This window comes from Sycon ciliatum, chromosome 10 (genome assembly GCF_964019385.1).
Source record: "Sycon ciliatum chromosome 10, ocSycCili1.1, whole genome shotgun sequence".
Classification (NCBI taxonomy): Eukaryota; Metazoa; Porifera; class Calcarea; order Leucosolenida; family Sycettidae; genus Sycon; species Sycon ciliatum.
This window is the reverse complement of record NC_088652.1, coordinates 6790549-6815766: the sequence shown is the minus strand read 5'-3', so window position 1 is coordinate 6815766 and position 25218 is coordinate 6790549. Positions and strand designations below refer to the sequence as shown.

General features: G+C 47.6%; 1 protein-coding gene across 2 annotated transcripts; it reads right to left on the bottom strand.

The window, feature by feature from the left end:
- Positions 1-55: 55 nt before the first annotated feature.
- LOC135826860 (ras GTPase-activating-like protein IQGAP1) lies at positions 56-23588 on the bottom strand. 2 transcript variants are annotated; one of them, XM_065339466.1, is made up of 36 exons: positions 23265-23588; positions 23029-23128; positions 21510-21666; positions 21016-21238; positions 20313-20405; positions 19039-19190; positions 18759-18828; positions 18278-18429; positions 17597-17669; positions 16854-17002; positions 16470-16542; positions 15617-15765; positions 15234-15306; positions 14153-14301; positions 13571-13643; positions 12914-13062; positions 12347-12419; positions 11836-11984; positions 11625-11697; positions 11196-11344; positions 10567-10639; positions 10148-10299; positions 9619-9822; positions 9132-9285; positions 8421-8838; positions 7682-7952; positions 7110-7451; positions 6476-6543; positions 6024-6259; positions 5087-5252; positions 4583-4774; positions 3791-3938; positions 3357-3526; positions 2885-2977; positions 2044-2149; positions 56-1074 (listed from the first exon to the last, which is right to left on the bottom strand). In XM_065339466.1, exons 1-36 carry the CDS (start codon positions 23281-23283, stop codon positions 961-963), a joined length of 5205 nt encoding a protein of 1734 aa, XP_065195538.1. In that variant the 5' UTR covers positions 23284-23588; the 3' UTR covers positions 56-960. The 2 variants fall into 2 exon arrangements, with proteins under 2 accessions (XP_065195538.1, XP_065195539.1); XM_065339467.1 differs by lacking the exons at positions 12347-12419; positions 12914-13062.
- Between the last annotated feature and the right edge of the window lie 1630 nt (positions 23589-25218).

The window sequence follows — 25218 nt, the reverse complement described above, 5'->3', positions numbered from 1 at the left end:
CACAAAATAATACCAACACACACATGTACCAACACACAGTCACACACCAGACAAGTTGGTTGTTCCTGTTTACGTTTCTTCCGTTCGTAACCATTTTCTCCGATCTACTCCAGCCAGACTAGGAAAAGAATCGACAATGCTGAGAAGCACGGCGCAGGGCCGGAAGGACGGGAGTGATCAACAGAGGGAGAATAAGAGAGAGAGAGAGAGAGACCGAGAAGGAGAAAGAGAGAAAGTATGTCACAGGATAAAAACTACACAGCGCCAACTGTAGATACAGCCGACTACCAACTAAAACAAATACAACAGCTACTACAACTATGACAACAACGAGGATGAGACGACCGCCAGCGATAGGAACATGGGAGGAAACGACAACGACAACAATGCCCAAAAGAAACACAGAATGGCTGGGAGCACGAAACAAACGGCATTGTACGCAACCACACGACCACCGACATGCCAGACGATGAGCACGAAGAGCAAAAAACGGAATTTGGGCAGAAAAAAACGGACAAGCAAATAATACAAACAAACAAAAAAGGCATCATGGCATCTAGCTAGAAAAGCACGCAACTAGGCAAGGGAAACAACACTGCAAATATTGCCAGTGAGAAAAGGGCAAGCTCTGTTGGGGAAGAATACGAAACATAGACACATACGTCAAGTATGTAGTGAGGAGGAGGACACAGCGGAGAGACGTGAGTATTTTTCGAAGCAATCTTCAAGGAAACGCCAGATATAAATATAATACAGCAAAAAAAACAGCATAGATCTACATGTACAGTCTAAGTGGAGCAGAAGTGGTGGCAACAACGGGACATCAAACAATGCCAAAATATCATCGGCCGGCTAGAAGTCAACCACCACAAATACTTGCGAATGAAGCACAGTGCTTCAGAAAGCAGCAGACGGCAACGGAAGACGACAAGGGAGCGGGCTACTGGGCGCAGCGGACGCCTATGTGCCGTAGAATTTCTTGTTGATGAGGAAGACGAGCAGATTGACGTTGATCTTGGCGCAGCCGTACATCTTGAAGACGGACACGCCCTCGTACTGCAGCTGAAGCAGTTCCTGCGAACACAGCGGCGCAGCACACATAACCAGAGGACAGTGTTAGAACAGTGGGGCCATTGTTATCAGGCATCATGCCTGTTTTGATTTCTACTATAAATAAAGTATACAACAAGAACACGGCAGTCGTGCATGCATTCACAGTGCTGCTCAATGAAATTGGATCGTGCGAGTCGAGTTGGCGCCCTGAGCCAGTTCACACCCCAATGTTCGCAGCACCCGGCTTGGCATTGACTCGCTTGATCGGAACTCATTGAGCAGCATTGTACTTGGTATGGGCTGGATGCACACAATCGCCACAACTTGAGATACAGTCAACTTCGCTGATAACGACTGCGGGTATAACGGCAGAATTTCCATGCCAAGAGGAAAGTCCCATCTAACCTGTATACAATATAATGAGACTTAGGGTAGAAGGACACTTCGCGAATAACTACACTTTTCTGATGCCCCGCCGAGCGTCGTTATACGCAAAGTTGACTGTACATGAACATCAGGCAGTTTTTGGAGGTTTTCACGGCAATTATGCCTCGGTCCTCCATCATTGTATAGTGCTGATTTACCCGGAAAAGAGGCCCCTCAGGGGAAACGCAGTACACGTTCGCACAGTGCTGTTCAATCTGCGCCCTGGACAATTGCGTAGCTCAGTGTTCGTAGGTCTAGGGCTGCACGGCACCCGGCTTGGCATTGGCATGCCGGATCGGATTTCATTGAGCAGCACCGTATAAGGGCACCCTGGATAGAATATTATGTTGCTCACTTTGCATTGCATACTCATGTTCCTACATATCCTTTTCCAGTCAGTTTACCGCTGAATCTGAGAACCTTAGCTAAGGGTACAGCGAACTGTTAATGCAAACCGGAGGTGTGACAGACTGGAGTGTCACTGTATACACAAGGCGGCACACTAAATGTGCACGCACACAGATGTGACACCGGGTACTAGAGAGCATAGGGATGGTGCCTTACCTCAAACACAAGCTCAACTTTCTCCATGGAAACGCCCATGAACTTGGCGTATACGTTGAACTTGCCAGTGTCACCGGATTCAATCTCGAACGAAACACCCTTGAACCTACATGGTCAAACGCACACAAACATAATCCAGCCATACACGAGATGAGAAGATGCCACACAAAGAGAAACAACCACAGCCGCCAGGCTAGCGTTGCCAGTTCACACGGGTAGAAGGAAGCACAACAGTACTAGCAAACATACATGAAAACCAGAGTGTGCAGCTGGGATGGGTGGCTGTCACGGTGGAATTCCGTGATTACATCATTTTAGTGATGTAGTGCGTACAAGCAGGATTCAAGCACGTCTCTTTCTGCACAACTGCAGCTCAGTTGTACGCACTACGCCATTTATCGCCCCAGATCTGCGCCAAATACGACGCAATCACGGAATTCTGCCGTGACAGACACCCATAATAGAAAAGGCCCAAAGCTGCACACTCTGGTTTTCATGTACTCTTGGTACTAGTACCTCGAATTACAGCTAGCAGGTGTAAACATGCACCGTGGTACCAGGCCGGCATGGAGCAGACTGCGCTCTTTGCCAGAATGACGGTTACAGGACAAAGTTACTACTGTACTGTCGGGTACTGAAGAACGACCAGGTTTGAATTTCACCAAGCACAGTATACCAATATATACACAGTGACTCAACTGTGGATGAAAATAAGAACAGCCTAGGTTGCGAGGCTGACCCCCAGTTCTTCGGAACACGACAGTACCGCAGCTGGGCAGCACATTTCCCGCTACAATACGATCCAGTCAACGCAAAAACAGAAAAATCAGCAGTGACTTACTGTCCAGAGCTGAGACCCTCGATCTCCAGTAGGACACCCTTCTCATGCAGCTTGGCAGCATTGTACTTGACTGTCTTCCGCACAACACTCTTCCTGCTCGAGAAAAAGATGCACACACGCACACAGGCAGATATGGACACACACATTATTATAGGCAACAGAAGTCAAACTGAAATAATCTGCTTCGTCGCTGCTCAAATTCAGATCTCCAGAGAAGCAGAGAAAGCCAGCCATGCTGCCTTCATCACATAAATGTACAACGTCTTTGGCCAAGAGCATGCAACTGCAGTCACTGTACTGTGGGCCTGCTGCGCTTCATGGAGCTACATCCGAGCACTTCTGAAAGCCAAAAAGCCATGTTCCCATGCAGCTAGAAACTGGTTTTTGGACTGAATTGGATGCACACAGAATCAGCCAATGGGGATACGGTGCAGGAGGCAACATGGCCACGGAAAAAAGGCAGGTTACTCACTTGTTCTTGGGCTTGGTCAGATTGGAGAGGCAGGCATCGACGTACAGCTGATAATACTCTCTCTGATCCTCGTAGTACTTGCCCTTCTCCTCGAGTGCGGCCAGCGTGTGCTTCATGCCCTCGAGCTCCTTCTTACGCTGCTGCCGATGTCTGTGCTGGTTGCGAATATCCTGCAGGGGGGAAATGCACACAAGCAAGCACACAGACACGAGCGCAAACAGAAAATCATTATCAACGAAAAGGGCAATGAGAAACAACGGTTTGCTTTCAAAACAAACGCAAAAATTCAAGATAATATTGTCGTTGACATCTGTTTGCGGCTGATTATATGGACACAGCACAAACAGAAATGCAACAATCGTTTATCAACGGTAGGAATGGCATGGGGTGGGACATAAATGAGGACAACACAACACACACAGTGACACACTCACCTTGGCCATGGAGTTGAGGATATCCTGGTAGTTGTCGGCTGCCTTGCAGAGGCCTTCCTTCTCTAGGATGGCCAAGTTGCAGCGCAGTCCTTCCTTCACGTCCTTCAGCGCCAGGACCTTGGACACAGGCAGTGGTGATGCTTCAGCCCTGCCGCACAAACAGAAAGTCGCAACATACTTGGGATGAGAACAGGAGCAGAGCAAGGGGAATGAAACTTCGGCACAGGCGGCTTCACTCTGGTGTAAAGCGGACAGCTTGCAAAAGAAGCTCAAAATCCACCAATGGCAAAGAGCTGTAGTACTTGTAGCACTATTTTGAAACCCCACAACACCGTCGGTAGTTTTCAAGTGTGGGCACGGCAATGCATGGTGGATACTTATTATACTACTAGTAACGGGTACACGCACACCCACCCACACACACGCACATCCACCCACACACACGCACATCCACCCACACACACGCACACCCACCCACACACATCCACCCACCCACACACACATCCACCCACTGACACAAACACTACTGTAGTATCAAATACATCGGTCAGGAGCGGATGACTCCATTCCGTATAGGGCGTATAGGGCTGTATTTGTAGATCACCACTTGCACAGGGTATTGTTAAGGTCACTACTTTACATTTTACATTCTGTCCACCACGTATACAGGGTGGCTACCAAAGCTGAAACTTCTGGCCATCGACAGAAAGCCGGTTTTGAAATGACATTGACCAGGCGTGGATGTCTAAGGTAACAGAATACCAGACTGAAAGAGTACAAGAAAACACTCACTTTGGCCGTGTGTCTGTTGAACTGTCGGAGCGGTCTGCTTCTTGGGTCGCTTGCTTGAGCTCGAACTGACGCTTGGCCTCCTGGATCTTGGTGTACTTGGCTTCCTGCTCCTCTGTTGGCTTTGTGTCGAGAATGGCCTTCAGATTCTCACCGGGCTGCGCCTGCAGAATGCCAGCTGCCATTCGCTTGGTCCTGAATCATGAGCACAGACACACACAAAACAGAACAAAAAAGTTATGGGAGCCTGCGGTAACAACAGAACTAATGATGAAACACATTATTATTACCAGATGTGATGATAGAGGTGTTGGAATGCAGCATACGAAAATACAAGATTGAACTAGATGAGAACACCAGTAGATGCAGATAACAGTAAACACCTCGTCACATGCTTTTCAGAGTTCACCATCACACACATGCAAACACGCACACACACACACACACGCAAGACATCTAGAGATGCACACAGCACGACAGTCTACTGCTGGCAGTGCTGCTACTTACTGCAAGAAGATGTTCAGGATGCTCTCCTTGTCGTCCTGGCCGGTCACGTCAAACGCGTTCTTCAGGGTCAGCGAGATTTCAGACTTGCCGCCTTCCGCTACACGTTCCTCCCACTGCTGGACAACCTCCTGTGGTACCGAGGGACCAGGGTGGGCATACGCATTACCTGCACACAGGAGCACCAGTCATGTGGAAACAGTCTCTTAGCAAACATAGAAGTACAAAGGGCCCGAGCAGAGAATGAAATCACTATGCCCTGTCAACCAGTACAGTTTGTTGCAGAGAGAGAGAGCAAGAGCAAGAGAGAGAGCAAGAGCAAGAGAGAGAGAGAGAGAGAGAGAGAGAGAGAGAGAGAGAGAGAGAGAGAGAGAGAGAGAGAGAGAGAGAGAGAGAGAGAGAGAGAAGGAAAAATCTGGCCAAGTGCTGACCAATCAAATGGCATCTCATCCAGAACAGGCAATAGGTATGCTATTGGATAGCATGTATTCTATGCTCAAATACAGCAGCTTCCAAAGCACTTTACTTACCAGTACATAACCACAGTAGGGTATTTCGGCAATGGCAGTGGGGATGGCGGTGGCAGTGGCTATGGGATTCACTGGAATGACGGACTGTCTAGAGTGACACTGGCAATGACAATGAATCAACTGGTCACGCATGGTAGCATTGATGTTGCTCAGCGCATTGCAGTAAAGTCAGTTCACACATTAGATACGAAGAGCCTAAGACGTCTCGCTCACACACCTTTACATATTCATCATGTGTGTGTGTGTGTGTGTGTGTGTGTGTGTGTGTGTGTGTGTGTGTGTGTGTGTGTGTGTGTGCGTGGGTCACACATCTTTATATATTCATCATTGTGTGGATTGTGGCAGGAGTACCAACGCGGACACTATCGCAATATCCTGATGACAAGAGCATGCGGTCTGCCGGTTCTTACCAAGAATCTCGTGGATGTCGGGCACAGGGCCAAGGTCCTTTAGCAGGCGATGCAGCGTGTCACCCTCGTTGTCTGTGATCGAGTCTTCGTGCTCCAGCAGCAGCTTGTGAGTATTGCAGATTTCCTTGACTGAGATGTAGACGACTGGCTTAGCAAGTTGGGTCACCTCAGCGTACTTGTCCTGGTTGTAGTGGCTCTCAGCATCTTCAGTTGTTGATGCCTTCTGGAAGAATGTCCTAGAGGGGGGAGAGAGAGGAAGAGAAGGAGGCAGCCGTAGTGAGGCACGAGGGAATCCATGGAGAACTCACGAAGCGGGAACATACATGTATATGCACCGTCTTTGCCAATAGCAGACATTAGTGCCAGCGCTGATTGAATGCAGATAACACAGGCTTCCCCAACCCAGCTACTGAAAATTAACTTCTCCACGCATCTTTTGAGCTGCTACTTACAGGAATTTCTGATGGGCCTGCTCGATGACAGCATTGAGCGGTGCCAGGGCTGAGTTCTCTCCATCGAACTGCAGGACAGGAATTCGGAGAGCACAAACACACACAATAAACGGTTAAAACAGGAGTAGATTTGGATGAATGCATCGAGCAACAGCACGCTCACAAGCGGGCTACTGCAATGGTCCCGAAACATCAAGATAAGTGCACGAGGTCCGAGCAGACAGGTGCGACTATAATAATAATTATGCGATCAGAGGCAACGTACTGAGCACAACTTGATCACGCACAACCTCCTGGTACACAATCTGTTTGCAACAGAATGGAACCGTACTATACAGACTGCCTGATGAAAACATGTGAACAGCAATCACTGGGCACAAGAAATATTCACTAAAACAGTCGAACTTCGAGGCGAAATAAATAGGAAGCACAGCCAACTTAGTGAATAACGACCTCGAGAATAAAAACAACTATAAAAAACAACACAATCATCAGACCTAGCGACCATTTGACTACATATTTTAATTTAATTTTCAATCTCAGAAGTGACTGCAACTCCCGAATAAAGGCACTTCTTCATGCACAATCAAGACCGTAATTCGTAACGGATAGGCCATACTGCTATACCACTCACCAGTTTGTTCGCGGAGGCGTGGTGCAACACCTTGGCAATGGAACCCAAGTTTCGTCGCTGCTCCACCGTCAAACCCTTGTCGAGACTGAGCTCCACAATGTCGAAAGCATCGGGAGCCACCACAGCGGGGTTCATGAAACGGTAGTACAGCAAGTTGCCGACGATCTTGAGAATGTCTTCCTTGCTGGTACCGGGGAACTGCTCGCTGAGCGCCTGTCGCATGCGCATGGAAAAGTAGCGGATACCATAGGGGATCTTGGTGACGCTCTCCGTCAGATTGGTGACGAATCCTTCGGTGATGCCACGCAGTACGCCGACTGTCTTCATGATGCGCTCTTGCACCTACGAGTGAGCACACGCCCAAAAAACACACATTGTCATGACTGGAGGAAGTGACGGCACACAAACACGAAAGCCCACGCACACACCACAGCTGTTAACAGCGTGCAAACACCCACGGGCATCGGGACAGATCAGCCATGCTTAGTGCTGGCCAGTGAAAGTCAATGGTATGAAAAAAAACCTTCAAAGGTGGCACTGCAGGTTAACGTTGATGGAGGCAAACAACTCACCTCAGGGTGTGACAGGGCCTGCTCAGTGGAGACTTCGTATGGCATACCACAAGACTCTCCAGTCTCAGACTCCTTCTGGTTGATCCAGGACTTGTAGATGTCGACGGGGTTAACGTTGATTCTCAGATCATTGTCGTTGATGATTCGCTCGACCAGCGGCAGAATAAGCTCCTTAAGGGAGCTGACACCGCGGGCACCACGATTGAAGGTGATCACCATCTTGATAACAGTAGCGTTACCCTTGGTGATATCCTCGATGTTGTCCATTGTCCTATTAGTGCGGAAAGAGGAGAGCGAGATGGCAAAAACACACCATACAGTCAATGGCCATCAGTAGCAGTCCAGAAACTTCCGGTGCCGGGCAATGTGAACATCCACCACACCCACTTATGTGGCTGAGATTTGGTTACGCAAGGCACGAACTCTTGAGTATTGACAATCATTCTCGAAACACTGGGCGAATGGCGCGCATTTAGCATTTTAAACTCGAATGGGGAGCCAAGGATTAAAACTTATGAACTTTAGTATGGTCGTCTCTTTTTTTTCTAGCATTCTTGGCGATTTTTTAGTCAGTACCACATGTAGCAGGTGTGCATACGAAGCCTACAAATTATCAGCACAAAATGTAAAACAAATCATAAATACTGTAGCAACATAAAATTAATACTATGCTAGCTTGCCCAATACTAGTATGTATACATGCAGAAGCAAATTGGACTGCGTCCAGTTTAGCACTTACTTGAGTTCCAACTCCAAAGCACTGGTGAAGAGGTTCATGAGCAGAAACTCCTCACGCTGGTTGCTGGCGTAATTGAACAACGTGAAGATGACGTTCTCAATGAAACGCGTCGTGCGGCCACCGGGCATCTGGAAAATCAGGCGAGCAAGGTAGTTGGGGTTGGTCTGCAGGGAGTAGAACAGGTGCTGGTAGCCCTCCAGCTTGGCGCGGCTCTCCTTACTGAGCGACTTGAGACCCTTGGAGGGGCCGCCGAGCGCTCCCTTCTTCTTCAGCTTGGACTGCTGGTGGACGACGTCGTCCAGGTCCAAACGGTTCTTGACCAGCAGGCCAATCTTGATGTCCATGATGTTCAAGTTCTCCTCGAGTTCCTGCTGTTGACGAATGGTACTAACAACGGCCTGCTTGAGCATTTGGATTTCTGTCAACGGAAACGACACAGGGTATGATAGCATTCATCACGTTGAGAGAACGAAAGAGCAAGAGTTTGGAGAAAACCGACTGCCACTACAAGAATGAAATTGTTTAGAAAAGTGTGCATACTGGTAGAGTCAGACATCCTGGTTCACCGACCCACCGTATTTAGCTGTGACCCAGATAGTGAGAAAATCATCACTTACCCATTCAAGAATTCAGAACCTAAATCCTACAGGAATGCAACCCAGAGGCAAGAATCTCGGGAAACGGATGCACCACCACATCACCAGTCCTCACCTTTCTCTTCCTCGTAATCCCTCTCGTTGGCCTCGAGCAGATGGAGGAACTTCTGCAGAGAGCTGATCTGAGCGGTGGAGCCCTTTCCAGAGCTCATGTTGGCGGCGATGTTGTCCAGCTGGGCAGCTGCACGCAAGTCATCGATGGTCAGGTCCTGCAGAGACAGCATGAAGTGTACATCACAACGAACGGGGCACTTCAAACAACAAATTCACTCTCTCTAAAAACTCAGCCCATGTGTATAATCAGAGATGTAGAAGTCCAGAATATTCAAGCATTGCCTAAAACACCAACATGATACGATGTAGGAACTCCCTATGCACAATCCAATGGCTCTTCAAACCAGATTTGCGATTTGCATTCACGTCTACCGTTACCGCGGTTCGTAACATGAATTCAATCGAAAAACCCACAGGCCCGCACACCAGAATAGGGAAAGGAATATCCAAACATGGTAAGCTTGCACCCATGCCGGCAAGCTGCTTACCTCTCCAGTCTTCTCCAAGGCGGCGAGGAAGAAGTCGACGTTGTCCTCGCGGACGCTAATGTCCTTGAACAAGGGGTGCTTCAGGGCTTCGAGCAGCTGGTCCTTGTCCTTGGCGTTCACGGCAGCGATGACGACCTTGATTGCCTCGGCCTCAAGGTTACCGTCCTTGACAGCTTCCTCAATGGAGTTCACGGTCAGAGAACCCTACAAAAATGCAGCACGGTGAAAAGATGCAAAAAGTACAGTTCAGTACAATTGCTAACCAGGTGTATGAACTTAGAAGTTGCGACTTCGGCGGTAATAGTCATGAAGTTGATTGTTCCAACTAGGAACACACTCTTCGGATGGCAGTCGTGAGTCAGTCAAGTGTCAAGTTCGGCAAGAAGCGTGTGTTCCCAGTTGGAACAATCAACTTCAGGTATATGAGTTTGTAAAAAAAACAATGAAAAATAGTGTGTGATAGTCCCTTTCAAAAACAAGTTCAGCATTTGGACAGGCATCGAGTAAACAGCACAGAACAACGACTTACAGCAGGTGCCTTCTTCAGGTTCTTCACGTAGAAGCGGACATTCTCTGGTATGACGTTGGCGGCAGAGAAGACAGAGTCCTTCAGGAGCTCAAGCAGCTTCTGACCGTCAAGGCCAGCAATGGCTGCGGCAACAGCGGACAGCATGTCTTGCACTGTATTCATTGCACAGAAAGGACAATCAGGAAATATGCACAAGAATGAGAATGGGACCCATTGCAGCTTCGAAGAAATCCAATCAACAGACGTACAAGTCGAGACGACGTAAGCATGTGTATATGTGTTAGCCTATGTAACGCACGAGACATTTCCATGCACCTATTATGCTAGCGGTGTTGCTTGCCATGGCTGCATGTACACCTGCACAATACTGCAAATCTACCAACACTGATGACCCAGCAGAAGAAGGTGATTACACTTACAGTGGTTGTAGACACCGGCAGAGCGGTTGCCATCGGCGACAGCAGCTACAATAGAACTGACGGTCAGCGGGGACTGTACAAGGGGACACGTAGACACAGGCCACACACAAGCACAGACATGTGGATGAAAACGCCAATACAAAAGAGTTGTTTTATCCACGATTTCTGTCCAAGCAACATCAATCTGGAACTAAATCATGCAATGTTATTTATTTACCCGAGTCTAATGTTATTGATGTTACTAATTTCAAAAATCGAAAAGTCTAGGCAGTAGAGAAAGATCATAGTAAGTCTGTAGACTCGGATGCAAATTGAGGGAGCGGCGATCGAAGGAGCATTTTCATTTTCTCGGTTGCGTGCTGCGAGCCAGTAGTGTACAAAAAGAAGGGAGTCTCCCTACTTCACGACAGGCAGCACGAGCCAGGACCAGTGTGGCGAGGAATGCATATACAGTACTCAGAAATATGAACAGCCGTGAGCTGGAAGCAGGGAATGGGTGAAGGAGACACAAATTTGTCTCAGATCAGGAACTGGATTCGTGTTTGAAGCATGTTATCGCAGACAGGCAGAAGGGCTCTTGGGAGTTTGGACCAGTGACACTGGTCCTGACAACATGAAACAGAACTCACCTCCACGGTCTTCAGTGTCTTGATGTAGTAGCTGGCGTTTTCGCCCAGCACATCAGCAGCGGAAAACACTGAGTCCTTCAGTGTTGTGACGAGCTTCTCCTCGTTTCCGCTTTCGGTGGCCTCTGTTACATCTCCAAGCATAGCTTGTACTGAACAACGGAGACACAATGGAGCAAGAATTACAGGATGAATGGTAGAGCACAACAGAAAGTGGTACAAAGACGATAATGTAAAAAGACATACTTCTTTCACACCGAGCCCATTGCGCATTTAGGCGCCAGGCATGCAGGGAAGCAGAAGAACTCATGCTGCTTGGAAAATGCATTGGTCCAGTGGCTTGCAAAGAACAAAGCACAACATTACTTCTGAAGTCAATCAAGAAACGTACAAGTCAATATGTCACCCAGTCAATATGGTGATCCAACTTACAGTGCCTGTAGGTGGCAGCGGTTTGATTACCATCGGCCACGGCGGCTACGATAGAACTGACAGTGAGCGGCGCCTGTAAGCAGGACACATACACACAAGCCACACACACATGCAACGGCACACGAGATGGTTTAAGACACTGATAGAAGAATGATTAGTGTCCACGATTGGTGCTCCAGCAACATCAACCCGGACCTGAAAAAAACCTTACCTCGACGGTCTTCAGTGCAGTGATGTAGTAACTGGCGTTATTGTCCTGCACAGTAGCAGCGGCAAACACCGAGTCCTTCAATGTGGTGATCAGTTTCTCCTCGTCTCCACTTTCGATGGCCTCCGTCACACCACCAAGCATAGCTTGCACTGAACAGCAGAGTCACAGTGAAGAGAGAATTAGAGGGAGAGGCGCAGAGCAGAACACAAGACGCAAACATACACGGACACATTTGATGTCCTTCCCAGCAGCACGATGCGGATTGTAGTACCAGGCAAGCAAGGAAACACACCTCGGGATGTTGAAAGTAGTGATCAATAGGCTTGAAAAGAACAATGGACAGTCGACACAACCCCCGATGGTGGAAGTGAGCAACTGCGCAACTCATGAAGCAATTCGATTCACCAAATATACAAGCGGTCTTGCTAGCCATAGTGGCATGTAGAGACTTACAAACCTGTAAACAAAACAACACTAATCCGAGCATGCCTAATAAGGTGTTTCGACTTACAATGCCTGGAGACATCACCAGAGCCATTGCCCTCGGCCACAGCAGCTACGATAGCATCGACAGTAAGCGGCGCCTGTGCAAAAGGTAGGTAGACACAAGCAACAGACAAGCACAACAGATGTGAATGAAAATGCCGACACAAAAGTGGCTGGTATCCACGATTGTGCTCAAGCCACATCATTGTAATATGTTACTCCTCAATGTAACACATTGGGCGTTGGCAGTGCCAAAAAACATACATTGGTACGCAGCTGACAGTCAGTCCTTAGTCTGACATTTACATTCAGCCAGATATTTGCCATTCACGCTATTGTCCTTTCTTGTTGTAACACGCACTACTTTTTTATACCAATGTGCGAAGCTTGCTTTGTTACTCGTAGTTAGAGCACTTTGATGCTTTAAGCCGGTTTAAACATGCTTTGTTCACCACTGGACTTCATTGCGATTGGTTCGGCCATTGACTCTGAGCTTGGCTGAGGGGAACCTAAAAAGGTCGAGCCTGAGATTGAGTACCAATGAGCTACTGGTGTTACCACACTGGTCTTGAAAATATGGAAAGAAGCTTACCTCGACTGTCTTCAGTGCAGTGATGTAGTAACTGGCGTTATTGTCCTGCACAGTGGCATCGGCAAACACGGAGTCCTTCAACGTGGTGATCAGTTTCTCCTCGTCTCCACTTTCGATGGCCTCCGTCACACCACCAAGCATAGCTTGCACTGAACAGCAGAGTCACAGTGAAGAGAGAATTAGAGGGAGAGGCGCAGAGTGGAACACAAGACACAAGCATACAAAAACCCTTTTCCTTCCCAGCAAGCGCACTGCGGATTGAAAGGCCGGGCACGTAAGAAAAGCACAAGGACCCATGATGTTTGGAAAAGCAGTGCTTCGCAGGCTTGAAAGGAACACGGTGCACCATTGCTATCGAGTTCAATAAACATAAAAGTCGACACGATGCCCGACTGTGGAAGTAAGGGCTTTAGCATATAAGAACACAGGGGACATATCCGCGCACAAATTGTGCAAGCGGCATTGCTAACCATGGCCGCAGGTAGACACGATGCCCGACTGTGGAAGTAAGGGCTTTAGCATATAAGAACACAGGGGACATATCCGCGCACAAATTGTGCAAGCGGCATTGCCAACCATGGCCGCAGGTAGACATGCATCGTTCTGCAAATACATCGACACTAATCCAGGCATGCAGAATACGGTATTACAACTTACAGTGCCTGTAGACATCGGCTGTGCCATTTCCCTCGGCCACAGCAGCTACGATAGAACTGACAGTGAGCGGTGCCTGTACAAAAGGTAGGAAGACACGAGCCACGGTAAACACGAAGAAGTGGGTGAAAATGCCTGCAAAAACAGTACGTGTGTCCATGACTAACTTTTGGATCCTGTTATTGTATGGTGCCTTGCATTTCGGGAGGGGCTGGTGCTAACAAACTACCGCGAAATCTCAGTACACGCGTACGTTCAGTGGACCTAAACTAGTAATGTCTAGCCAAGGCGTGCTATATCAGAGGTCACATGACTGGACAACAATGAACAGGGTCCTCAGAATATCCATACATCTTCACAACACTCCAAACGGTCTGGGCTGCACCAATCAATGAAAGAAATAGATATGATCATTTGAATTTTCGGGCAAGGCTCATCTTCAGGAATGCAGTGACTGCAGACAAAACAGGGCACCCAGAAAAGCAATTCATACTCGCTGAAAATGGGGAAAAAACATAAGAATTGCGACGACTTCTGTTTTACTCTAGTGATCACATTGGTCCGACGACATAGAAAAAACCTTACCTCAACGGTACTCAGTGCCTTTACATAGTAACTGCCGTTATTGTCCTGCACGTCAGCATCGGCAAACAATGAGTCCTTCAGTGCTGCCATAAGCTTGGCCTTGTCTCCACTTGCGATGGCATCCGTAACATCTCCAAGCACAGCTTGCACTGAACAGCAGAGGCACAATGAAGAGAGAATCAGAGGGGACATGGCACAGCTCAACAGAGGAGAAAAGAAGACGCAAACATACAATATCATGTGTATTTTATAACCAAGACCATGACTATTGTGGCGCCAGGCATGCAAATTGTTCTGGGTGTTCAGAAAGGCAGTGATTCAGCGGGCAGTGACTTGAAAAGAAGAAGATACCATTAGGCCACCCTTTCTTTTTTCGTTGTTTAACGTCCGCGCCCGCGTACCTTTTTGCCTCCGACCGGAAAAAAACAAGAAAGTAGTAGTACCAATAATATGCGAAGTTGTAAATACATGATTGTGTAGTTTCACAGTGTGCCGATCATGACCTTAAACTATAATCTTGCCTCCCGGGCATGCCTTTGTCTTGTGTTCTTTTTCTTTTTTTGTTGGCTTTTAAATATCGGACGGTGTGTGTTCTAGTAAAAATCCAGATGTAATGAGTTCATGACATGCTAACTCCATGCTATGTACCTGTTTTGTTGGATTCATCAGGCATGTGCTCCAATGTACCATCAAAGAGTGTTGTTCTATGCCTGCAAGTGCCGTTAGACCCAGAAATATTGTATATATCACATGCTTTACTGGTCAAAATGTTTGATTGGGGTTTCCAGTTTTTGGAATGGGCTTTCGTTTTTTTCGCCCTCCCGCGTACCTTTTCGCGAAAAAAAGGACGTTAAACAATGAATTAACAAAGGGTGGCCTTATAGCTTTGAAGTGATCAATAGACATAAGCGTCCACACAACAAACAATGGCGGACGTATGTTGGACTGCGGCGTGTATGGACATTTTCCATGCATCAATCGGTGCAAGCAGTGTTGCTAGCTGTGTCAATATGTAGAAACACATAGTACTGCAAACACACCAACACTAATCCAACCATGCAGAATATGGTGATCAACTTACGGTGCCTGTAGGTGGCAGCGGTTTGATTACCGTCGGCAACAGCAGCTACAATAGAACTGACAGTCAGTGGTGACTGCAAAAAGGACATGTAGACACATCATTACACACAGGCACAAGATAATGTGGATGACGATACTGATAGAGAAATGGTCAGATTTGTGCCCAAGCAACATCAACCTGGAGCTAAATTATTATTGTTCCTGTCTGTAACACATTGGGTTATCGGGTGGAGAGGTCAAAAACTGGGAGAGAATAAACAGGGTCCTCACAAAAGCACTTCACACGTTATGAAAAGGGGTAAATACGTAAAAGTCCAGGGTACTATTTACTTCTTTTTCACTGGTGTTATCACACTTTTCTTGATGACATGAAAATAAACTTACCTCGGCGGTCTTCAGTGCAGTGATGTAGTAACTGGCATTCTCGCCTTGCACATCAGCAGCAGCGAACGCTGAGTCCTTCAGTGCTGCCATAAGCTTCTCCTCGTCTCCACTTGCGATGGCATCCGTAACATCTCCAAGCACAGCTTGCACTGAACAGCAGAGGCACAATGAAGAGAGAATCAGAGGGGACATGGCACAGCTCAACAGAGGAGAAAAGAAGACACAAACATACAAAGGCATGTGTATTTTATAACCAAGACCATGACTATTGTGGCGCCAGGCATGCAAATTGTTCTGGGTGTTCAGAAAAGCAGTGATTCAACGGGCAGTGGCTTGAAAAGAAGAAGACACCATTATAGCTTTGAAGTGATCAATAGACATAAGCGTCCACACAACAAACAATGGCGGACGTATGTTGGACTGTGGCGTGTATGGACATTTTCCATGCATCAATCGGTGCAAGCAGTGTTGCTAGCTGTGTCAATATGTAGAAACACATAGTACTGCAAACACACCAACACTAATCCAACCATGCAGAATAGTGAGGTTCTGCCACACGGTAAAACGTGCCAAAGTACGTATGGAAACTTCACCGCGGTACGGGATTTAGTTTGATACGGATTTTGTCATACCGTTTTCCGTGTGAAGCGCGCTTCACACGGACCGGACTCCGTGTGAAAAGTGAGCGTACAGAGTACTTGTGGCGGGGTGTTCGTGCATGGTTCGAGCATGCTACGTACAGCAGAACCGGTGCAACGTACGAAAAATCCGTGTCAAACTTCACTGCAGTTGACACGGAGTTTGGTACGTAGTTCCGTGTAGCAGAACCTCTCTAATATGGTGATTAACTTACGGTGCCTGTAGGCGGCAGCGGTTTGATTACCGTCGGCAACAGAAGCTACAATAGAACTGACAGTCAGTGGTGACTGCAAAAAGGACATGTAGACACATCAGTACACACAGGCATAAGATAATGTGGATGACGATACTGATAGAGAAATGGTAAGATTTGTGCCCGAACAACATCAACCTGGAGCTAAATTACTATTGTTCCTGTCTGTAACACATTGGGTTATCGGGTGGAGAGGTCAAACAACTGGGAGAGAATAAACAGGGTCCTCACAAAAGCACTTCACACGTTATGAAAAGGGGTAAATACGTAAAAGTCCAGGGTACTCTATACTTCTTTTTCACTGGTGTTATCACACTATTCTTGATGACATGAAAATAAACTTACCTCGGCGGTCTTCAGTGCAGTGATGTAGTAACTGGCATTCTCGCCCTGCACATCAGCAGCAGCGAACGCTGAGTCCTTCAGTGCTGCGATGAGCTTCTCCTCGTCTCCACTCGCGAGGGCATCCGTTACGTCTGCAAGCATAGCTTGCACTGAAAAAAACGGAGGCACAGTGAAGAGTGAAGTTTTCTGAACTCTGTTGACAGTGGGCAGCACAATACATACAATGCCTGTACTCTCTAGACCCAAGCGTACTCGGACTTCTCTGACAATGGCATTCACAACACATACAATGCCTGTATTCCCTAGACCCAAGCGTACTCGGGCTTCACTGACAATGGCATTCACAACACATACAATGCCTGTATTCCCTTGACCCAAGCGGACTCGGACTTCACTGACAATGGCATTCACAACACATACAATGCCTGTACGTACTGTAAAAGCCATTATTCTAACGAGGCGCATATATAACGATTTCCCAAAATTGACTAGTTAACGTGTACCAAAGGTAACGATTCTCACTCATTCTCAACGCTCAATAGGACAGTATATGTATCGATTTCGGTATAACGATTTCTATTTTAACGACAGATTTCTCCTCGTTAACTCGTTAGAGTTAGCACTTCGTTAGATATATGGCTTTTAGAGTAGCCGACGTCAAAAGAAGACTGTCCAGTATTCTACAGGCACAACTACTACAAGTGCAGCAAACACAACACAAGAGACCACTGAAAATCACTTACTGCGCTTGAATTCCTTAGCGGAATGGTTACCATCACGGACACCGCCGACAACGAGGTCCACTGTCAGAGAGGCCTGCGGGCAAACAATCCAAAACACACACAAGACATGCATCAGTGCCGGACAACTATCAATCGTCAAGGAACGAGAACTAGATCAGCAGACTAATGTATCATAAATCATTAGTATTATGACTGCTACATCCAAAAAGCAACAATGAACTCTCTTTCAAAATGTACTACCACTACAGACATGCACTGCTAGTGAGCAGGATAACTATTCTGGGATCAGATGGATGAGCATTGCAAGAATGTGACAAGAATCTGACCTCATGTCGAGCCAAGCTTTTACACAAAAAAAGGTATTGCAGTCGTGGACATTGAAATCTAGTGGAACAGTCAGGGCTGGCGCCCCAACACATCAAGTACATAATGTGCAGAGAGTTCCTACAAAAAATGGTATGTGTACAAGATGTCCCATTTTTGGCTATTGGAGGTGGATAAATCCAGGAAATAATACAGGCATTGGTGTAGTCCTGGATATTTCCTGAACCCTGACCAGAAATTGTTGCATTTTGTAATGCAGGGATACATACGGCTGCAAGGCCCCTCCGGGTGCGTGCGCAACTACGCATTTCCCTGGGTTCCAATGTGGTGTTCAAGCAACAAAAATAAGAAACTCACAGCATCGTTGCCTGCAAGTGTCTTCAGGTAGAAGTCGACGTTCTCCTCGATGACATTGGCAGACTCAAAAGCCTTGTCCTTCATTAGCTCCAGCAGCGCAGCGCCGTCTCCAGAAGCCAAAGCGGTTGCAAGGTTGCTGAATACCTCTTGCACTGTGAACAAGGAAAAGCACATCATAATAGCATGAGATGACAACTGAAGAGTTTATTCCAGCAACGAGTGATACAATCATGAACTCTGCACATGTGAGCGAGCGCAAGGGTGTAGGTGCAAGAGCGCACGCAGCCCACCGAAGTGCGGCAGGCAAGTTTTCCCATCGCGGTAAGGGGAGCGGTGCATTGATACGCCCTGGGATTCGAGAGATATTCCTGGTCAACTGACAACAAGAACCCTCAAGCCTCAGTATGTTTTGTAGCTGAAGACATGTCACTGTATAAATTCAACAAGAAGGAAACACGAAGAGGGTGACCTCAAGACTTACTGTGTTGAGCCTCGTCCTCAGACATGTTGCCTTCCGCAATTGCTTGCACGATAGCTTCAACTGTGAAAGGCTGCAGGTGGAAAAGCAAAACAACGACCGGTTCTATATGTTACACAAACAAACATCACTGATGATGATCCACGTCAATTCTGGTCAGACATACATGGGAAAGGCCAGCAGTGGATACATTTACCACCTAAATTCGCACGCTCACACACTGGCTCACACTCGAACTTTCACATGCGCACACACACAACTGGTGGACCCTGATATGGCTTACGGGCTCGACTTTCTTCAGAGATGACATGTAGCATGCCGCGTGTTCTTGCTTAACTTCAGCAAGCGAAAAGATGGGATCGTTAAGGGACACCATCAGCTTGCCTTGGTCATTCGAAGCGACAGCGGACTCAATGCTTTCGAGGATCTTCTCGACTGCAAAGAAAGTAGGCAACGGCAGAAAACTATCGAATTAGCCAGGGCAATACCTGTGTCTAGCCAAAACAAAACACGGGCACCTTTCCACAAACTGGAATATTAGAGAGAGGATGAGGGTTGTGGAGTTAGAAGTAGAAAGAGAGGAAGAAAAGAGAGAGAGAATTGAGTTGCAATAGGGGAGAGAGAGAGAGAGAGAGAGAGAGAGAGAGAGAGAGAGAGAGATGAATTGAGAGAGGAGAGGAGAAGGAGGCTGCTGCAATCACAGGCAGACTAACACAAGGACAAAGTGCGATACAAGTGCTCGGGGGAAGGTGGTCGTGTACCTGTGGCTATCTTGTTCCCAGTGCGAATGCAGGCTTGATTATTTTTTTCTATTCCATTAACCCGGTCTGCACAGTGAGTACAGTGCTCACAGTCAGTTCGGATCTCCAAAAACAAATACTGCAAAACGGCTAATTTGGACTGGTCAAAACCTTAGCGATTTATAAACCGGTACGGATTTGTAAGTGATTTTTCAGCAATCGGTGTTGTATGGCAAAAGGAGTGCATAAATACTGCATGCAAAATGCGAATTGTCGATTGGCGACTAACACACCTTCCTTCAGCTGAAATCGCTACAATTTCACCTTCGCTAAACTTAGCCGTTTTACAGTACAGAACCTGTGTTTACCGACCACCCCGTGGAGCACAGGCATTAGCATTGCTTATTGACAGGTGGTCTTTCAACACAGGTTCGAACGTACGTAGAAACATAGTATGGGGTACTGAAATGAGTGGTCACAAAAGACAGGTGGTCTCTTATCAGTGGATGCTAAACACAGGGTACGCTGTACTTGAATATAGGGGAAATTCAGGGGTTCAAATATGCCAGTACATTGGGAAGGACCAGTATACGTAAACAGAACAAAGCAAGGTAAAGCAGCTTCCTATTGGAAAATCCATATCAGTGCTTGGGTGCATGTCGAGGTTGGGGTACGAAAGAGCCCTAACAAATTATCGAAAATTGAATACAATCTGAACCCAGTTGCTCGAATTCAATTCCCAGCCAGAAACAACTGTCAACAAAAAAGGTGAGTTGTCAGAAACACACTGTCCACGTGGACATAGTTGACCACATACCATACTGATCGCAGTGAGATGCAATCTTGCCGAAGGCGGGCATCTGAATGCCTTGCTCGTCCAGCTCCCGCTGCATGTTGTTGATGTCCTCCTCTGTGAGTCATAACACACACGCAAACACGCACACAAAGAAACACACACCGGGAAACAACGAATCAACGGATGATGGATGGGTGCGGTACTGTTATGTCCCCGGGACTCTATTCACACTCGACATGCATGGTCTCAAGCACCAGGCACAGCAAGACACTCCGGTTTCTTTACATGACTAGTTAGACCAGAAGCAAAAGAGAGCGACACCAAGAGTGCGCATGCTCTATGTAGAATCATCGCATGCACACACACACACATAGATTGTAGATCAAGCACACATCATAATATTGTGACTCAGCATGCCGCACATGTATACGGGTACTATGCGCTTGCTGACATGCACCATTGGCTGACGAGGGACAAAGTCAGCGCAAAGTCACACACTTGCAAATATTCAAAAGTCGATACCGTAATCACGCGCATAAAAGAGCGCGCACTTACAAGGGCCCCTCCACATATAAAGGCATGAAAACAGAATCTAGACCCAAGAGTGTATTTAGAGGACGCGAGTACTCATATTGAAAGACATGCCCGTGTATCCCGAACACTCGCCTCCCGGCGAAATGGCATAGTACGGAATACGGTAAATCCCTACGTCACCACGACTTACGGGAGAAGTCCACCTCTCCGACCAAATCCTGGATGAGAGGAGCTTTGCCCAAGCGATGCAGGTACACGCTAAGTGCGTGCAGGCAGTAGATCGTCTTGGGGATGTTCTTGCGGTCGTAAATATCTGTTGTTGTCGGGTAGAAGACGGCGGGCAAGCCGACCTTCTTGATGCCGGTCAACCAGTAGTTGATGTTGTCCGTGTGTTTGAAGTGCAAACCCGTGGCCTGTAGAAACAAGAAGTGGAAAATAGTAGTTGTTCAAAAAAGGCAACATTATTCCCAATGAGTTGCCATGGACAACAAGCACCGGCCACTAGTCTAGAGAAGACATGAACACACAGGACACTGAGACGCGCCTGACAAGCACAGAAAACTACTTCGAATACATGGTGACACTCGTGCCAGTGTGTCAGGAATAGGCAACTACGGCAGGATTCTTTCTAACTCTGGGCCTCCCTGCCAACCAACAATTCCGAGTGGCCAAACCAGCACTTACGTTGAACCTTTCCAGATCTGGATCATAGATCTTGCTCTTCTTCACGACATCTGGAGCGAAGAAGTGAGTGAGCTTGGCGAGAATGACTCCGTTCGTCAGGGCTGCCTCAAGCTCAATAGCGGCAGGCAATTCTTCACCGAGGCAACGGGATATCCACCTGCAGGTCGGATAATTGCATGTCGTACAAAGTTGGTTACGTCCACTCTGTGCACAAAGTGCTCAATGCCCAGAAGGGTGGAACTTCTTTACAAGGCGGAACCGAATTTCTATTGCACGCTTTCACGTTTGCACGAACATCAGGCGAAAATTATTGATTTTGCCCGATGTTCCTGCAAGCGCAAAACTCTTGAGTTACAATAAGAATTCTGTTCCACCTTAGATGTTATGCCAAGTCATAGGGAAAGAAAGCCAGCATGAGCACAACATTAACTTGGGGGTGCAGAGACTGCTTTGACGAGCGTCGGGGAAGCAGAATTTCCTGCCAACAACATACCACAGAATTGGAAACTAGCTACCCAGTTCTTGCACTTAGGACTACCTCATGGTGTCACCAAAAGCGAGTGTGTTTAGCATTCCAGTCGGCAAAGTTACATGGACACGAGCGCATGTAGCGCTTGGCCCATGGTACATTTTCCTGCCTCCATTCTTCCATCAGGCCCGCCGGAACCAGCCCAAGGTCAGGTTATTATTACCGGACCAACTTTTCGGTCACCAACACATGTGTCCTACTGTAGAGTTAACGCGTATCCGCCATGTCGTACACACCGTATGAACGGCCATGATACTACTGGACCAATCAAAAACTGCTTCCGGCGGTCATGTCCATCGCTCCGGTTCATTTGTGTTCCCAGGTGAACTCCAAACAGGCGCCCTTCAAATCACAATCAATGCAGAGTGGCTGGACGCAAGTCATGAGTCCCTATATGCTGCCCACCCATGGCGAATGAGACCAAAACGGAAGTGATGGGAGTACGTTTGCAAACGGTGTAAAACCTAACACACGCAACGCGCTAAACAAGAAGTCATGCCGATTCTAGCCCTGACCCATTTACCCCGACCCGTTTACCCCAGTGTCATGTCGACGAAGTTTTGAACGCCGAGAGTGAACTTTAGTTTGCAACAGTTCGCAACTTCTATTTTCAACAAGTTCGGTGAGAAATGTGCTCTAAAAGCCTTGTAAATTCGGCACCAACCTAAGAACAGCGCGCACCCCGAACACTACGAATGCGGATGAAACTAATAATTACTTTCACAGCGTTGCAACTGGAGCAACTCAACGAAAGGGAAGTCTATTGCTCAACTTTACAAAGCCGAAAGTCAGTAAAAATACTCAAGAATGCACTCAGGAAACCTATCGCTTTCCCCGGCCGTTCAAACCTCCAAATAGGGTAAACGCAAAGCTGAAGACATTCTGAGTGTCCTCATATTCGGTGTAGCCCAATCGTACGAGCCAGACATTTCCCGCAAAGCCGAGAGGAACAGTCCAAATATTCGTTTTCTCCGATCTACGGCAACTTACATACGAGCCTCCTCCAAATGGCAAAGGTACTGATAAGCCACGTTCTCCTTGCGCTTCTCGTCCATTGCCTGGGCCGAAAGATGTTGCCGGTTAGGGCCATCTGTGTAGGAAACAGCCATCACATACCGAGCAGATGTCATATGTAGCTGAGTCCAAGAAAACCGGATCATCCATTCCTCGGGCAAAGGCGGCAGCAGTGCAGCTTTAATCCCATCGATCGGAACCAGTAAACCTACCTCCCCAGGTTGAAGCCATGCCACAAAGGGCTCAGGAACTCCAGTAAGCCGAATCCAGTGAATACTCGAAGGTCCAAAACAAAGCTGTCTCTACGATTGTTTCTCCTTGCTCACAAACTCAGTGACAAAGCAAACACTGTGCTTTGCATTGGTCTTCCCAAGCTACGCAACGTCACAACGCACAAGCCGCCAACCTCCAAGTCATGCAGATTTCGAAACTTCCCCATTTTGCGCATGCGCAGACTGGAAAATTTTCAGTCTGTGCAGAGTTTGTACGATTCCCGATCAGCTCAGAGCTCACTGGTTTTGCACACCCTTTCGTTTACGTCACGGACTTGATTTTGTGCTTGTGTTGGCACTTCTTTGCTTTGGACTTGGAGCATGCAAGGCTCGCAAGGATCATCATGCATGCCATCAGGAGTCAGGACCCATTGAAAACGTTTTATGAAGTACTTTGTCTATGTTACAGTCGTGTGTGAGCTCTTGCCAGTCTTGGTTGTACTTTCGTGGCTCACTGGTTTGAAGCTGTGGTACATGCAGTCGGTTGAACAAGCAACTGTTGTTCGCGTGGTCAATTCGAGTTTTACACCACCGAAGTCTTTCGAAGTCTGTGAAGTGTGATCACGGATGGATTCTCTCAGACTCTGCCTTGAACTTTCGTTCCATACCCAAGGCTAAGTCCTTGTACGGTGATGAATTCCCGCATGTACAGGTACATGTACTCGCAGTTCCGGAAACAACCAGAAGGGTTCGAAAAAATCCGTTTTGCTCTAGAGCAGCAGTGGTTCGTCTGAAGCTAGCTGTCAGCTGCAGCAGTGTAGGAATACCTAGTTGAGTCCCGCCAGTGCATTAGTTCTAGTAGTACCCTCATGTAGTAGTGTCCACTAGGTGATAGATTAAATTGGACAGCACGCACATGCGGCACACACACACACACATGCACACACACACACACACACACATGCAGACACGCGTGCTCTCGCACGCACGCATACACATACCTGAAGATAACCCCAAGAGTGTGCAACTCTGCACGTGGGGCCTGGCGTGTCGCTCTCCCCACAAATTGTCATTACATAGCCACGGATTTGTGAATCAGCATTACGTCATAGATTTGCTCCGGTTTCCCACTTCCAAGTCCGCTTTTCTGAGCAGCCATTGAGACCAGAGTTACACACTCTTGGGGCTATATACTATTGCTACATGTATACAGCCGTTGCATGCCTAAGAACGTCTTTTCCAAGAGGCCAGCCTGGGACGTTCCTATCTTCGAGCGACTTGGCTGCAATTATTTTATAAAGTTTCTATAAATTAACGAAGTAGTGGTTGCGACTTCGGCGATTATTTGTAAGAAAGGGTAGCGCGAGCTCCGGTGTGGGGAGCAAACCCTTTCTTTTCTATAAATTGTTCGTACTGGATCGTAGGCACTCACTACAATAGTTGCGCTCAGTGAAATCCGACCCAACGTGCAGAGCTGTTGCCCTGGACCAGTTCTGACTGCATCACTGTATCTCTACATGTGTACGTCTTGACTAGTATGAGGGAAAAACACAAACTGGAAAAGTCTGAAGAAAAAATTGACTGTCGCCACCAGGACTCGAACCAGGGACCCTTGCTTGTAGCCAGCGATGCTCTAACCACTGAACTATGGTGTAGTCGTCATCCCAGCATGTGTAGTACGTCCAGCCGCATTCGTGCCACTCCCAGGGTGGTGCTAGTTGAGGGCACCACATTATGCACTCTGGGTCGGATTTCACTGAGCATGACTGTACATATATGCACACCATCACTGGCGTTCTGATGTGGCATTCTCAGTATTTCAGGCTGAACGTTCTTGGACTCTACGTTCTTTGGCGCGCGGCTCTACCGCAATACACATACCGGTTAACGCCTCAACACGGGCGCAGCCCAGGGTACCCCAGGCACGTGCGCCGTATGGGTTTCTGGGTGCCCG

Coding starts and splice junctions, on each gene's coding strand:
- LOC135826860 (XM_065339466.1), bottom strand. Junction 17,670..18,277: donor CACTTGCAGGCAACGATGCT/GTGAGTTTCTTA, acceptor GTTTGCCCGCAG/GCCTCTCTGACAGTGGACCT. Junction 9,823..10,147: donor ACCTGAAGAAGGCACCTGCT/GTAAGTCGTTGT, acceptor GCATTTTTGTAG/GGTTCTCTGACCGTGAACTC.